Below are 14,991 nucleotides of genomic sequence, written 5' to 3' on the forward strand. Positions count from 1 at the left end.
GCAAAAATCAGCCCCTATCCTAGGTTGCTCCGTGGAGGCCATCAAAACGAGACGCCCTGGCTGGCTGCGACGCTCCTTCCCCCAGGCTCTGGGATTGTGGAGAAGATAGCGCGCACCCACTGGCGATCCGCCGCGGAGCTGCAGCGTGGGGGCGTGGCGTGGCGCGGCCGGTCCTCCGAAGCGCGGGGCGGGGATATGGGCGGGTCCTCCGGGGCTCGGGGGCGGGGCGCGGGCGCGGGCGCGGGGAGGTGGGGCGGCGCGCGCCGGCGTCCCCCGCGCTCCTCCCGCGCGCGGCCCCTGGAGTCCCTGAGGCGCGCGGCCAGCCCAGCTCGGGCCCGCAGCACCGGTAGCAGCCCGGCGGCCAAGCGAGCGCGGGCCGGGGCTGGGGCCGGGGCCTGGGGGCGCCGCCCCCGGGAGTCTTTCTGCGGCCCCTGAGGAGCGAGGGCGACGGCGAGGCTGACCGGGGCCGAAACCATGAACCGGAGTTTTCACAAGTCTCAGACCTTGCGATTCTACGACTGCAGCGCGGTGGAAGTCAAGAGCAAGGTGAGCCCCCCGCCCGCCCCGGCGACCCTGCGCCCAGTCTCCCGGCTAATGAATGGGGCGCCCCGCGGAGGGGGACTGGGGCGGCGTGGAGGCGACAGGCGCCGGCGACAACTTTCGAGTTCGGGCGCCGCGCGCCGCTCCGCGGGACGCGCACTGGGGACCCCGGCCGTCCTTCCCGCCCCCCGCGCGGACACAAAGCCCGGCAGCCGCGGCGCTCAGAGGGCCGAGGGCCATCGGACAGTCCGTGCAGACTCTGGACCCGCTCCGCGGGAGCTGCTCTTTTGTTCCACGAGCGAGAGGCGATCGGGGCGCGCCACACATTGGAGGGGAGGGCGGCCTTTCCAGGGCGAATTGAGGGCCAGGGGCTGCTCGGATTCGGGGCCGTGGAGGGGCTCTGGGGCCCCGGACCGTGGGATGGCCCTGGCCAAGGCGCCTTCCAGGCTGCAAAGGAGGCTTGTTACCGGCCAGGAGGAGACTTGCCGCCGGCTCCGAGCCGGACGTCCCCCGCCCGCTCGGTACCGAACATCCAGGCACCAGGCGCGCTCCCCGGCGCAGACCCAGAGCACGCACCGGGCTCTCCCCGTGCCCAGACCCAGACCACGCCTCCCCGGGCGCGTCCCCGGGCCAGACACCCCACCCCGCCCCCACCCCAGAATCCCCAAGCTCCGGACGTGCCCCCGCCCCAGACCCAGCCCACTCCCCCGGGCGCGCCCCCGGCTCAGACCCAGACCCCTCCCGAGCGCGCCCCCGGATCAGACCCAGACCCAGACCACCCCCACGGGCGTGCCCGGCCCCTCCCGCAGCCTGCGCCCGGGCGGAGCGTGCCTGAACTTGCGGGTCGCGGTGCGCGTCTGGGTAATTGGCTGATAGGATCTGGCGCTTCTGCCCTTTGCGGGGGCGGTTCCTTCGCCACAGATGCTGTTTGTGAGGGTCTCGTTGGTGGACCCCGCGGACTGAGGAGGAGCTGCAGTGGTTCGGGGTCCTGCGGGAGGGGGTCCCTCGAGTCTTTCGCTGGCTACTCTCTGGGAGTTGAGCGGCCCTTTCGCCCTTTCTTCGCACCCCGGTTTTCAGAGTTGTAGGAAAGGCTCCTAACGGCGGAGTGGAGCCCGCACCCCCAACTCTGTGCCTATCTTGGGCGCAGGGTGGGTGTTCCCTCCCCGGTCTCTGGGGAAGCAAGTCTAACAGCCTTCTCTCCCTGTGCTGCTCTGACGTTTGGTGTAGGATTTCCAGGGTGTCGGCAGAGGATTGAGGGGGTTGTCCCAGCAACAGCGTGGCCGCCTTTCCAGCCTGCTACAGTGATTTGCAGGATCCTTGTCTACTTAGGGGTACATGGTCTTTTAACGAATCCCTCATTTATCATAAGATCCTGTCCTTACCCTTGCCCCATGACCTCGGCCCCACACCCATCTTCTCTGGAGCACAGGAGTGCCCCCAACTCCCCCAAATCAAGTGTGCCAGCTGTGGGTTAGGTGAAGGGAAGAGCCCACAAGCCTGGGTGGGAGGTTTCTTTAGCTCAGTGGGAACACGGCTGTCTGGAGGTGCACTATCTAGTACAGTAGCCAGTAAGCACGTGTGGTATGTTATCTTATTTAACTTTTTATTTTGAGGTTATTGTACATTCACAAGTAACTGTGAGAGAGGTCTACATTCTCAGCCTCTCAGCCTTTGCTCAGCCTCCCTGATGGTGACATCTCGTGTGACTAGCACACTGTCCTATCCTAGACCTTATCGGGTGTCAGCAGCGTTACACACTCACTCGTGTATGCCTAGGTCTGTGCGGTTGTGTGACCACCAACTCAATCAAGGTGCAGAACAGTTTCTCCCTTTCATCCTAGGATCCTTCCTATTGCCCTTCACAGCAGCTGTTTAACCAGGGAGGACTGATTGGTTAACATGAACGTTAAAGATTCAGTTCTGTGCTCATTGGCCCTCTGCAGAGGGTGGCTGCCTCCTCACACACACAGCTCCAGAGAATCAGAGGCCTCAACAAGGCCCAAGGTAGGTCTGGAGGACAGGCCCTCACCAGGCCTCATCCTGCAGTCCTGGGCTGCTGGCACTATAGAGGCTGCCTCTGCCTTCCCTGGGATGTCAGCCTGCCTGTCTCTGCTGGCTACACTTGGCAAAGAAGGGGTGCTGCCTCACACCCCAAGCATGGATTCAAGTTCAGATGCAGCAGATGCTTGTCTGGAGGTGAGTGGCAGAGCTAGAGTTTTGGTTGAACTTGGAAGGGCCACACTGACCTGGGCCTTACTGAACTTGCTGTTGTGCCCTCCCCACCATGATGGTGCTGAACTTACTTGTCCAGAGGGTCCCTGTGGCTCTTCCTTCTGTGCACGGCCTCCCACTTACCCACTTTATGGTTAATGTTTGTTACTATGGCATCTATCTCTATAGGGAGACGCTGTTGTCAAAATACAGCAAAGCCTTACGACAGCCTAAATGTAGCACCATAACACCATGGTTTGGTTTGTGGGGAAAATGGCGTCTGGGGAGCTAAGTCCAGCCTCACTTCTGCCACCTACTGCGTTTGTGAGCTTTTGGGCAAGTCATTTACCTTTTCCAAGCATCAGTTATGTCATCTGTAAAATGGGCATGATACCTTTTCTGCTTACTTCTCAAGATGAAATGCATTGAATACAAGAGCACTTTGAGTTAAATACTGCAGGTCAGAATTCTTTGGCATTTTAAGATATTGGGTTGGAAAACTGCCTTAGGTTCTCTCAGAATTTTTGCCATTAACCATTTGCCACAGATGGTCAGTCCCCAGTGCTTAGGGACAGGATCCTGGTGTGTGTGTGCAAGGGGGCATATGATCTTGATTTTGACTTGGTGGCTCTTCCCCATTTTGCAGCCCCTTATACTTCTCCAAACATTTTTACCTTAATTCTAGAGGTTCATCTGTTCCTCACCACACCAGCAGCAGTATGTACTTGCGATTGCCTAGTTCTGTTTGTGGGATCACCTTTTTTCCCACTTAGCTTTGACTTTTGCCTCTCCTTCCACAGGAGCTGCAGTGGGGAGGGAGGAACTATGCAGATGTTTAGGGTGTTTCAGGTGGGGGAAAGCAAGAGTCCTTGGCCACCTTAGAATGTAGCAGAAAAGCCAGTGCTGGGATTGGAAGGGTTTTACAGGGGGCAGCAAACAGAGATGAATTTTCATATGAGGAGAAGACAGCAAGCACCACGGTGCCACTATGAACTTAGCAACGCCTTTAACTATGTTAGTATTTTGTCCATTCCCATGTTGTCTGCGTAAGCTTGAAAAATCCAGAGAAACACAGCTTGTCCCCTCCCAGCAGTGTGCTCAGCCTAGAGCCCTGAGTTCCTTTGGACTCAAGCATAGATGGCCCACTGCTCATGGCCTCGGCCCATGCTTTCTTTGGCCTGCGTATCCCTAGTTTGTGGCTTCCCCTACCTGAAATGCTTTCTCTGAGAATCTGCCCTATCCTGAGGACCTTCTTAGACAGCTCCCTCTTCTGCAAAGTCATTCTGGATGCCTGTGCCCGACCAAGCTTTCTCTGTCCGACCCCTTATTGGTATTTCTGGTCAGCTTATTGGCACTTGTCATGATGCTGGTGCCACAGTTATGTTCGGCACAGATTGTCTGTCGTGTTGATGATCTGAGGGAGACGGTTTTCATCCCATTTGTGCTTCCTTATTAAATGATGTTGGGGCTTATTTGGATTCTAAGCAAACACAGTGCCATCGTGTCACCGTAGGAAATTTAGAGACCACAGCCAAGCACAAAGGAGGACAAACACCACTGGTAGCTCTCCTGTCCAAAGGTGAGCCACTGTTAAATGTTGCCTCTGGCCTTCTGGTCTTTTGTGTGCATGTATGATGCACGCAATTTTGTGTTACAGAATTTGGGTCAAATAGGCATGTCATGGTGTAGCCAGCTTCCGCCTCCAACTTATGTACTGCAAATGTTTTTCACGTCATTAATATTTTTAGAAAACAAAGAAATGACTGCATTGTATTCCGCTCCTGTCTAAACCATGACTAACCAGTATCTTAAGTTAATCCCAAGTTTTTCCATAGTAAACAGTGCTGTAAATAGTATCTTTAAGTCTTTAAATAAAGATTATATATAGAATATACACATATAAAATATGTAAAGGTTATTGATTATATTAAACCACTGCAAAATTCTTACTGATCTTTAGAACAAATTCCTAGAAGTGACATTACTTGGGAAAAGTATGTACTTTTAAAGGCTTTGAGTACGTATTTCTACTTTTCTTCTGGAAAGTTTATTTTACCAATTTATAGATGCTGTTTCATATCTATTCATTCATCTGTCTCTTTCTCCCCATCCCTTTCTTCTTTCCTCCTCCTAGCACTGGACATTTTCTCATTCTTTCCCAATTAGATAAGTGAAATGGTATCCCATTGTTTTAATTTGTATCTCTTAAGTTATTAGTTAAAAATTTCATATTTATTGGCTATTTGTATATTTATTTTTAACTGCCTGGTTTTGTCCTGAATCCTTTTTCTCTGTTAGTTTTCTTGGGAGTTAATAAATATGGGAGCTTCTTGTTCACAGTGTTTCCAATCCGTGCAGATGGTGCTGAGGGTGACTGGCTCTGAGAGTGCTGTGACCTCGCCCCCAGGCATTAAACTTGGGCCCTCCAGGATGACAAGGGTATGAGGAGCCTGTTGGTGGGCTGGCCGATGCACTGGCTGGCCAGGTTCTGCTGGGGACAGCCAGGCGGGCAGTGTTTTATGTTAGTATATCTCCTCTGGTCCCCAAGATCTTATTGCTGGCTGAGGCCGTTGGCTGCCATGGTGCTGCAGGAACTTGCCCTTCCAGCTGTGTGATGTGCGACAGCCGGTGGGATGGAGCTGAGGCCAGGCCTCCCCATTGGGTGGCTGACACTTGCCTCCTGTGGGCCAGTTGAGAACTGCCTGGACATGGTTTGACTCACCTGTGTGTGTCAGCTACGCCCTTTTAAGACTTTAGTTTTGTTGTATTTGTGCATGTCTGTGCTTAAACAGGTTCGGTGACTTGATTTGGGAAGTCACATCTTGGGGAGACTTACCAGGGACCCAAGTGCGGAGTCAGCTTGGGGGGCACAGATGGCGTCACTGCCCCCGGGGAGGCTGCCCATTTCTTGTAGGTCTGTGGCCTGTGAGAAGCAAAATTCTCTGATGGCCTTCCAGGAGGTAGAGCCCTTTCCTAGGACTCATGGCATTTCAGATAGAAGGCCCTAATTTTAGGGAAGTGAAGCAGTATCAGGGAATGGGAGATGCAGCCATTCAAGGCCTTAGAAGCTCTGGCATTTGTGAATCATGTCCAGAACTAGTACAAAGAGGAGAGGCATCCTGATCCTTTCCTATAAAGGGGTCTCCATGACCTTTAGAAGCAGCAAGAAGGGAGCCTGGCATGACAGCAGCAGACCCTCCCAGGTGGTTAGACTTGTTCACCTGGCTGCTTACATGTCAAATCCACTTCCTCTGGGCAAATTTCTACTGCACCATGACCCTGGGGAACCATGGGAGGCACATGGTCCTGTGTAGCCCCCAGCCTCTTCCCAGCATGCACCTGCAGCCCTGCTCTGAGGCCCCCAGGCCAGACGTTGCCTGCTGTGCAGAGGTTGTGTTCTGAAGTAGTATTAATAACATTTACTTAATGCCCCTACAATATATGTGTATATATGTGCCAGGGACCGTTCTAAATACATTGCAATTGCAGATAGTTCACTAATGCCCATCACCATCCTGTAACGTGGGTTCCTTTGTCACACCCATTATACAAATGAAGAGGAAACTGACTCACAGGGCGCTTCACTGACCTGCCCAAGGTCATAAAGCTCGTAAGAGGGGTCGGAACCCAGACAGTCTAGCTCCAAAGTCTAGAATGGGAACCACAATTGTCCATGGCTGCTGGAAGAGGGCTCATGCCCCTCTCAGAATCCAACAAGCTGTGAAATCCAAAGTAGGACACGGGTACACACATTCCCGGCTCACCATGCGTAGGATGAGAGACCCCCTCAGCTACCTGAATCTGGAGCTTGCAAGAAACAGCTGGGAGGGTTAGTCTTGTGTTTTGTGGGAAGAAGTCTTATTTTTCTTGCATCACTGTAGAAGGTTCTTGCTGCATGGCCTCAAGGGAAGTCCTCTCTATTCAGTAGCTGTTCTTTCAAAGTCTGATCTCATCCATGCATTTGTTTACTCATTTACGGAGCAACTATTGTGTGTCAGGCATAGGGCTTGTGCTGGGGTAAAACTTACAACATCCCTGCCTTAAAAACACCAGTGAAGGTTCAGTCAGGTAAGTGGGCAGATTTGGGTGGAGTGTCCTTTGTCTTGATAATCAAATATCACCGAATCCACAGCTTCACATCTCCTTGAAATCAGAGGTTTCCGGTGCAGCCCAGTCATCCCAGCACCCAGCTCTGATAGTCTCTGCATCGGCAACAGTGATGCCTGTGTGAGGTGGTTTGAGATTCTAGGTCTCCGTAGCTCCCAGAAGCAGGTGGGGTCCAGTCCCCACTTGTCCTTATTTGGGGTTCTTTAATCCTCCCCACATGTTTTTCGAGGCCAGTTCAGAACCCTAGCCACATTTCTCAGTGGCGTGCTGTGTAAGGAAGAGGGGAGCATTGGAGGTGGGAAGAGCAGTGCTTTGTTTGTGGTAGGGACACAATCAGTGTTCCTTGGGTTCAATTCAGATGAAAAACAAGTGGGTTTTCCTGACAGCTACTGGTTCAGAAATGGTCTGTTAAGCAAATTTAGAAAATAACTACTTTTTGAGGAAAGGGACAACTACTTGTACTTTTGAGTTGGTGCTGGAGCAAGTTAGGACTCTTGGGGACTATCGAGAAGGGATGATTAAATTTTGCAGTGTAATAAGGACATGAGATTTGGGGGGACAGGGAGAATGTTATAGCTTGGATATTTGACCATCCAGACCTCATGTTGAAATTTGGTCCCCAATGTTGGAGGTACAGCCTAAATGGAAATATCTGGGTCATGGTGGTGGATCCCTCATGAATGGCTTGGTGCCATCCTCGTGGTAATGAGTGAGTTCTTGCTCTGTGAGTTCTAGCAAGAGCTGGTTGTTAACGAGAGCTTGGCTCCTCCCCTGTTGCCTCCTCTCTTGCCACATGATCTCTGCACAGGCCGGCTCTTCTTCCACCTTCCACTGTGAGTAGAAGCAGCCAGACGCCCTCCCCAGAAGCAGATACTGGCACCACGCTTCTTGTACAGTCTGCAGAACTGTGAGCCAGATAAGCTTTTCTTTAGCAGTTAAAATATATTGATACATTGATTTGCCAGTTGGCTTATTGCCGGGGCATCCCTGAGAGGCGTTGGTGGCCTTGCCCTCTCCATCGCTGTGAAGGTAAGTGGCGCTAGTGCTGTAGGTGGGGGGAGAAGGTGAGGTACTTTGGAAATTAAGAGCCCCCATAGCTATTTCTGTTGCTGTTGGCACCTCCTGAGTTTCTCAGTGCTCAGAGATAGACCAGGAACCTGCTTGTTGCTCCGCAGCTCCTGGGGTGCTTGTGCCCTTTCCTTGTAGACCAGACTTGTCCAATCCGTGGCCTGTGGGCCACATGTGGACCAGGATGGCTTTGAATAATGTGGCCCAACACAAATTCATAAACTTTCCTAAAACTTTATGAGATTTTTTTTTTAAGCTCATCACCTGTCATTGGTGCATTTTATGTGTGGCCCAAGATGATTCTTCCGCTTCCAGTGTGGCCCCGGGTGCCCCTGTTGTAGACCATCAGCCCTACACACTTGCGCTTGCAGAGCTGCCTGGGCACACTCAGGTGCTCCAAGGACCAGCCCGCTGGGAATGGGGTGGCTGGACCAGGGCGCTTCTGGTACAGCTGTGTCATCAGGTACCTTTGACCCCCTCTTCTCCCTGCTGCTCCCATGTTCCTAGGGTCTGAGGACGTGCTCTCCTGCACCCTGGCCCCTGCCCAACCTCTCCCTTATTCTCCCTTCACATCAGTCACCCATCCTGTGCTTCATAGACAGCGGCAGAGGAGTCTAAGAGGGTACGGCTCCACTCCCCAGCCCCAGCCAAAGCAGATCTGCTTTGTTTTGAGGTACATGTGTAGCATTTTACTTGGCGGGGGAAGAAGGCTTTCGCTGCTTAAAAAGTTTGAAAACCACCATAGTGCAGGATGCTTTCAGCCTGGGCACCGAGGCCCTCCCATATGGCCCATGTGAAACTACTAGTTTGTCTGTCACCTCCCACCTCCCCCTGCCCCTCCCCCCATTCTGTGACCTCCCAGCAAACTGATCCTGTCCTACTTTGGCCAGTGGAAGTTCAACCTTGCCTCCCTGCCTCAGGGCTCAAATCACTGCCTGTTCAGGAAGCTGTCGCAGACCCCCTTAACCCAACGACAGTGTCTGCTGGGTTCGGTGAGCGTATTACAGTGAAGTATTCTCATCTTAGGTGTACGGCTTGGTGATCCAGATGCGGAACATTCCAGCATCCAGGAAGGTTCCTTCATGCCCTCTTCTAGTGGGTACCTACCCCCGAGGTAACCACTATTAGGTCTCGATCACCAGACCAGTTTTTTATCATTAGGTTGAGCACTGTCTGTCTTCTCTAGTTCAGTGTCATATCTGCACGATCCATCTGTGTTTATGTATCAGTAGACCTTATTTTTGATGGAGATTTAGTATTCCATTGTGTGAATGAGCTTAGGTGTGTCCTGCTGATGAGGTGGGGGCTGTTCCCAGCAGATGTTCTAACCCATGTCCTCTAGTGGCCACATGCACATGCTTCTCTTGAGCACATAACATGCTTGCTGTTTTGACTACTCACACGGACACTCGTGCTAATGATCTTTAGCCACTTAGGATGACGGCCTTATTTATGAGATGGGTCTTGTTCTGTTGCCCAAGCTGGAGTGCAGTGAAGCAATCATGGCTCACGGCAGCCTCGACCACCTGGGCTTCAGTGATCCTCCTGTCTCAGCCTCCTGAGTAGCTGGGACTACAGGTGCACACCACCGTGCCCCACTAATACTGGCTTTCAGTGATGCAAGTCTGCCCTATGGGGGTGATCTCGGTCATTGATCTTACCTATGACTCAGCATTGGGGTTGTTCCTGTTTCTGGTGTACACGGAGACTGTGACCCCTGTGTGGATTTGGGGTGAGGCAATTGTAGGTCCTGTAGGCCTTGAGCCACGACTTATTAGCTATTTGTTGATTAATCAAAATCAGAAAAGATCCTTTATCTTACAGAATTTAAGGTCCCCACTGCTGATGTGTGAAGGGCTTTCACAGCCCTTCTTCTAATTCTGTGGTTTGATTGGCTGCTCTTAAGCATTTCCTGGCTTTTCTTGAGTTCACACCAGCTGACCAATCTCTGGGGCCCCTCTGGTGGGCAGGATGTTGTGGGAGAAGCTGGGACCTGCGATGAGAACAGGCCTGGCACTGTGCCAGAGGTCCCAGGACGTCTGTGTGCCGGGGCTCTTTGTGTACAATGAAAGTTGGACAATCTTTCTTGGAAAACGTGCCTGAGCTTCACGTGTGGAATGAAGACCTCACAGCAGCTTCCCTCGTGGTGGGCTGTGGACACGCGTAGGGCCAAGAGCTTCCACTCCCCCTTCAGCCTGGGAGGTGTGCCTGGCTGGCAGCTCATCCCTTCTGCACTCACAGGAGGGTGTTCGTGAAGCCTTTGTCTCGAGGGCCGTCAGGGCACTGTGTGAATTTCTCTGCTCCTCCTAAAAGCCCGCCTGCTGAGTGGGTGCATTTATTTTCTGTCTTATCACATCAGTACAAGCGTACTTTTGACAGGTACGCTTGTCAAAAGCTGGATTATAAATCAGTCAGTTCTGTGGTGTCAGATCTCTCTTTTTGCCTTGGCTTCTGAGACAGGATGGACCGTCTGCCTATGCGTGAGCCCTCAAGAAACCTCTTTCTGGGGACCTGAGCTCGGGTGTGAGGCCCCTGAGGTGCCTGGTTAAGGCGTGAAAGAGGAGTTTGGGGCTGTTACAGCTGTCATTTTTAGGTGGTCAACTGTTCCAGAGGATTTGGAAACAAAAGCAATGTTAGCACCTGTGTCCCATGGCTCAGGGGCCTCCATGACTGGCTTTCCACCCACAGTCCTGACCTCATGCCTTGCTGGTGTCTGCAATAATACGGGGTGTTTCCTTGGGACAAAATAAACTTCTCTGCCTTCAAAGTGGTCCCTCATGAGGGGGAGGAAGTGGCACTGACCCCCGTGGCCTGCAGTCACCTTGGGCCCATCAGCACCTGTACTGGTGCAGGGATGAGAGGGAGTGCAGGCCCAGCTGTGGGGGCAGGCCTCCTGGGCCCTGTGTGAGCCCCGCCTGTTCTAGTCACCGGGCTGTGCGGTGGTGCATGAGTGATTGGTGCTGAATGTTAAATCCTGTACCTCCTCAGGTGGCTTTGTTTTGTTTACAAACTTTGCATGAATGTTCTCCTTTGTCAGAGGTGGGATAGTTTGCCTGGAAGGTGACACTGTGTGTCTGCATGGACAGGAGCAGCAGACATCAGAGAGATGCAATTGAGATAAATGGTATGTTGACTAAGCCCCACTCCACTCCTCAGGATATGAGCAGCTGGGGTCCCTGCATGCATGGAGGTCTGTCCCTTGAGGGTCTCACTGTTGAGGAGGCCCCACTTCCCTACTCTGGAGATGAGCAGCCCCAGGTCCCTGTGTTCATGGAGGTCTGTCCCTCAGGAGGGTTTCAGCCCCAGGTCCCTGTGTGCATGGAGGTCTGTCCCTCAGGAGGGTTTCCCTGTGAGCCCACACTCACCTGTCCTGCACCGCGAGCTGGTAGCAGTTCCCCAGGGATGTGGCCCGACGGGTTGTAGGAAGGACGCCACTCAGGGATGAGCTGCTTCCTAAATGCCCTCATGCATCCTAGACCCTCTCCTCAGCAGCCTGAGCCTCTGATCCTGCCCATGAATGCTGGTGTGGGCATGTTTGACCCTGTGTCCAGTCTGTCTGGTGGAGACGGGGCAGGTGCAGTGATATAGTTTGGCTGTGTCCTCACCCAAATCTCATCTTGAATTGTACTCTCATAATTCCCACATGTTGTGGGAGGGACCTGGTGGGAGATAATTTGAATCATGGGGGTGGTTCCCCCACACTGTTCTCATGGTAGTGAATCAGCCTCAGGAGATCTGATGGTTTTATCAGGGGTTTCCACTTTCACATCTTCCTTATTTTCTCTTGCGGTCGCCATGTAAGAAGTGTCTTTCGCCTCCCACCGTGATTCTGAGGCCTCCCCAGCCATGTGGAACTGTAAGTCCAATTAAACCTCTTTTTCTTCCCAGTCTTGGGTATGTCTTTATCAGCCATGTGAAAATGGACTAATACAGTAAATTGGTACCAACATAGTGGGGTGTTGAAAGATACCTGAAAAGATACCTGAAACTGTGGAAGTGACATTGGAACTGGGTAACAGGCAGAGATTGGAACAGTTTGGAGGGCTGAGAAGAAGACAAGAAAATGTGGGGAAGTTTGGAACTTCCTAGAGACTTGCTGAATGGCTTTGACCAAAGCCTGTTAATGATGTACACAATAAGGTCCAGGCTGAGGTGGTCTCCGATGGAGATGAGGAACTTGTTGGAAACTGGAACAAAGGGTTAGGGTTAGGGTTTCGCAAAGAGACTGGTGGCATTCTGCCCCTGCGCTAGAGATTTGTGGAACTTTGAACTTGAGAGGGATGATTTAGGGAATCTGGTGGAAGAAATTTCTAAGCAGCAAAGCATTCAAGAGGTGACTTGGGTGCCATTAAAGGCATTAATTTTTTTTTTTTTTTTTTTGGACAAAGTCTCGCTCTTGTCCCCCAGGCTGGAGTGCAGTGGTGCGATCTTCGTTCACTACAACCTCCGCCTCCTGGGTTCAAGCGATTCTCCTGCCTCAGACTCCCGAGAAGCTGGGATTACAGGTGCCTACCACCATGCCCGGCTAATTTTTGTATTTTTAGTAGAGACGGGGTTTCACCATGTTGGCCAGGCTGGTCTTGAACTCCTGACCTCAGGTGATCTGCCCGCCTTGGCCTTCCAGAGTGCTGGGATTACAGGCGTGAGCCACCGCGCCTGGCCAGGCATTCAGTTTTATAAGGGAAGCACAGCGTTAAAGTTTGGAAAATTTGCAGCTTGACAGTGTTATAGAAAAGAAAAACCCAATTTCTGAGGAAAAATTATTGCCGGCTGCAGAAATTTGCATAAGCAAGGAGGAGCCAAATGTTAATCCCCAAGACATTGGGAAAATGTCTCCAGGGCATGTCAGGGACCTTCATGGCAGCCCCTCCCGTCATAGGCCCCGAGGCCTAAGGAAAATGGTGGTGTTGGCCGGGCCCAGGGTCCCTGAGCTGTGTGCTGCCTGGGGACTTGGTGCCCTGCGTCCCAGCTGCCCCAGCCATGGCTGAAAGGCGTCAATGGAGAGCTTGGACCGTGGCTTCAGAGGGTGCAAGCCCCAAGCCTTGGCAGCTTCCATGTGGTGTTGAGCCTGAGGGTGCAAAGAAGTCAAGACTGGGGGTTTGGGAACCTCTGCCTAGATTTCAGATGTGTGGAAATGCCTGAATGTCCAGTCAGAAGCCTGCTGCAGGGGCTGGATGCTCATGGAGAACCTCTGCTAGGGCAGTGCTGAAGGGAAATGTGGGGTTGGAGCCCCCACACAGAGTTCCTACTGGGGCACTGCCTAGTGGAGCTGTGAGAAGACCCAAAGTCCTCCAGACCCCAGAACGGTGGATCCAGCGACAGCTTGCATTGTTCGCCTGGAAAAGCTACAGACCCTCAATGCCAGCCCGTGAAAGCAGCTGGGAGGGAGGCTGTACCCTGCAAAACCACAGGGACACGGAGCTGCCCAAGGCTATGGGAACCCACCTGTTACATCAGTGTGACTGGATGTGAGACCTGAAGTCAAAGGAGATCATTTTAGAGCTTTAAAATTTGACTGCCCCGCTGGATTTCGGACTTGCATGGGCCCTGTAACCCCTTTGTTTTGGCCAGTTTCTCCTATTTGGAATGGCTGTACTTACCCAATACCTGTACCCCCATTGTATCTAGGAAGTGACTAGCTTGCTTTTGATTTTACAGGCTAATAAGTGGAAGGGACTTGCCTTGTTTCAGGTGAGACTTTGGACTGTGGACTGTTGGGTTAATGCTGAAATGAATTCAGACTTTGGGGGACTGTTGGGAAGGCATGATTGGTTTTGAAATGTGAGGACATGAGATTTGGAGGGGCTGGGGGAGGAATGATATGGCTTGGCTCTGTGTCCCCACCCAAATCTTATCCTAAGTTGTACTCCCATAATTTCCATGTATTGTGGGAGGGACCTGATGGGACATAATTTGAATCATGGGGGCGGTTTCCCCCACACTGCTCTCGTGGCAGTGAATGAGTCTCACAGGATCTGATGGTTTTATCAGGGGTTTCTGCTTTTGCATCTTCCTATTTCTCTTGCCACCACCACGTGGGAAGTGCCTTTCCCCTCCCACCATGATTCTGAGGCCTCCCCAGCCATGTGGAACTGTAAGTCCAATTAAGCCTCTTTTTCTTCCCAGTCTCAGATATGTCTTTATCAGCAGCGTGAAAACAGACTAATCATGCAGGGAGCACAGGCCCAGGACTGCAGGCCTGGCCACCTCGTCTACTTCCGTCAGCAGCCCTGCAGTAGGCTTTCTGCAGTAGAGGTCAGAGGACTCCTCCTAGTGACCCACCCCACCCACCCTCGTCCCTGGTGTGGACATCACCTAGCAGAGGCCCGTTGAATGGCGTGGCTTGGGGGGCGGGGGCAGAACCTACCACTGTTTATCTCCACCCAGAGCTGTGGGCTCTGGTCACACTCAACACAGCTTTTCGCTCATGGAATTATTAAAAGATTATTTCATTTTTTAAAAATGCCCTGAAAAACAGCCACCTGCCAGCAGTGAAGGGACAGGCCTAGGAAAGCAGTGGCTTCTACTCAGAGATGAGGGCTTGTGGTTCAGCTGCGGGAAGGCTGAATCTGCCAGCAGCTCAGGCCCACAGTGTGAGCCCAAAACAGGTTTACTATTCTGCACTATTATAATTCCATACATGCCAGAGGTCTCCCTTTACTGTGCTTGCAACTTTGGGTTTTTGAGAAGGGCTCAGCAGCCATCCCTGTGGATGGCTGTGAGATGCTGAACCCATCTCTCGGCCTGGGGGAGAACAAACAGCTTGGTGAGCAAGTTGAGCGCGTGAATTGCTCCCATTGGCTGGGGTCTTATTCTCTCACCAGGGCCTGTGTTGAGCATAGAACATGTATTCGTATTAGATTCACACCACTACTCTGGGATGAATGTTTTTATCCATTTTACAAAGGGGAAACAGGATCAGAGAAGTTAAATAAATTATCCAAAGTTACACAGCCAATACAGGTGAGGATTGGAGCCCAGGAGTGTCCACTCAGAGCCTGGCTCTTTGCAGCTTTGCTGTGTTTTCTGTCTGTATTTGTACAACTCCAGTGACCCAGTCTGCAT

The 14,991-nt window shown here is 52.3% G+C and overlaps 1 protein-coding gene across 2 annotated transcripts in view; it reads left to right on the plus strand.

The window, feature by feature from the left end:
- The first annotated feature begins 308 nt into the window (after positions 1 to 308).
- The window catches only part of PARD6G (par-6 family cell polarity regulator gamma), an 89,080-nt gene continuing 74,397 nt past the window's right edge, over positions 309 to 14,991 (plus strand). For both annotated transcript variants that reach the window (XM_005586354.4, XM_045378170.3), the window contains exon 1: positions 309 to 546. In XM_005586354.4, coding sequence (XP_005586411.3) covers positions 475 to 546 — 72 coding nt within the window. In that variant the 5' untranslated portion in view covers positions 309 to 474. The remainder of the gene's footprint in view (positions 547 to 14,991) is intronic.

Source organism: Macaca fascicularis, chromosome 18 (assembly GCF_037993035.2).
Source record: "Macaca fascicularis isolate 582-1 chromosome 18, T2T-MFA8v1.1".
NCBI classification, from domain to species: domain Eukaryota; kingdom Metazoa; phylum Chordata; class Mammalia; order Primates; family Cercopithecidae; genus Macaca; species Macaca fascicularis.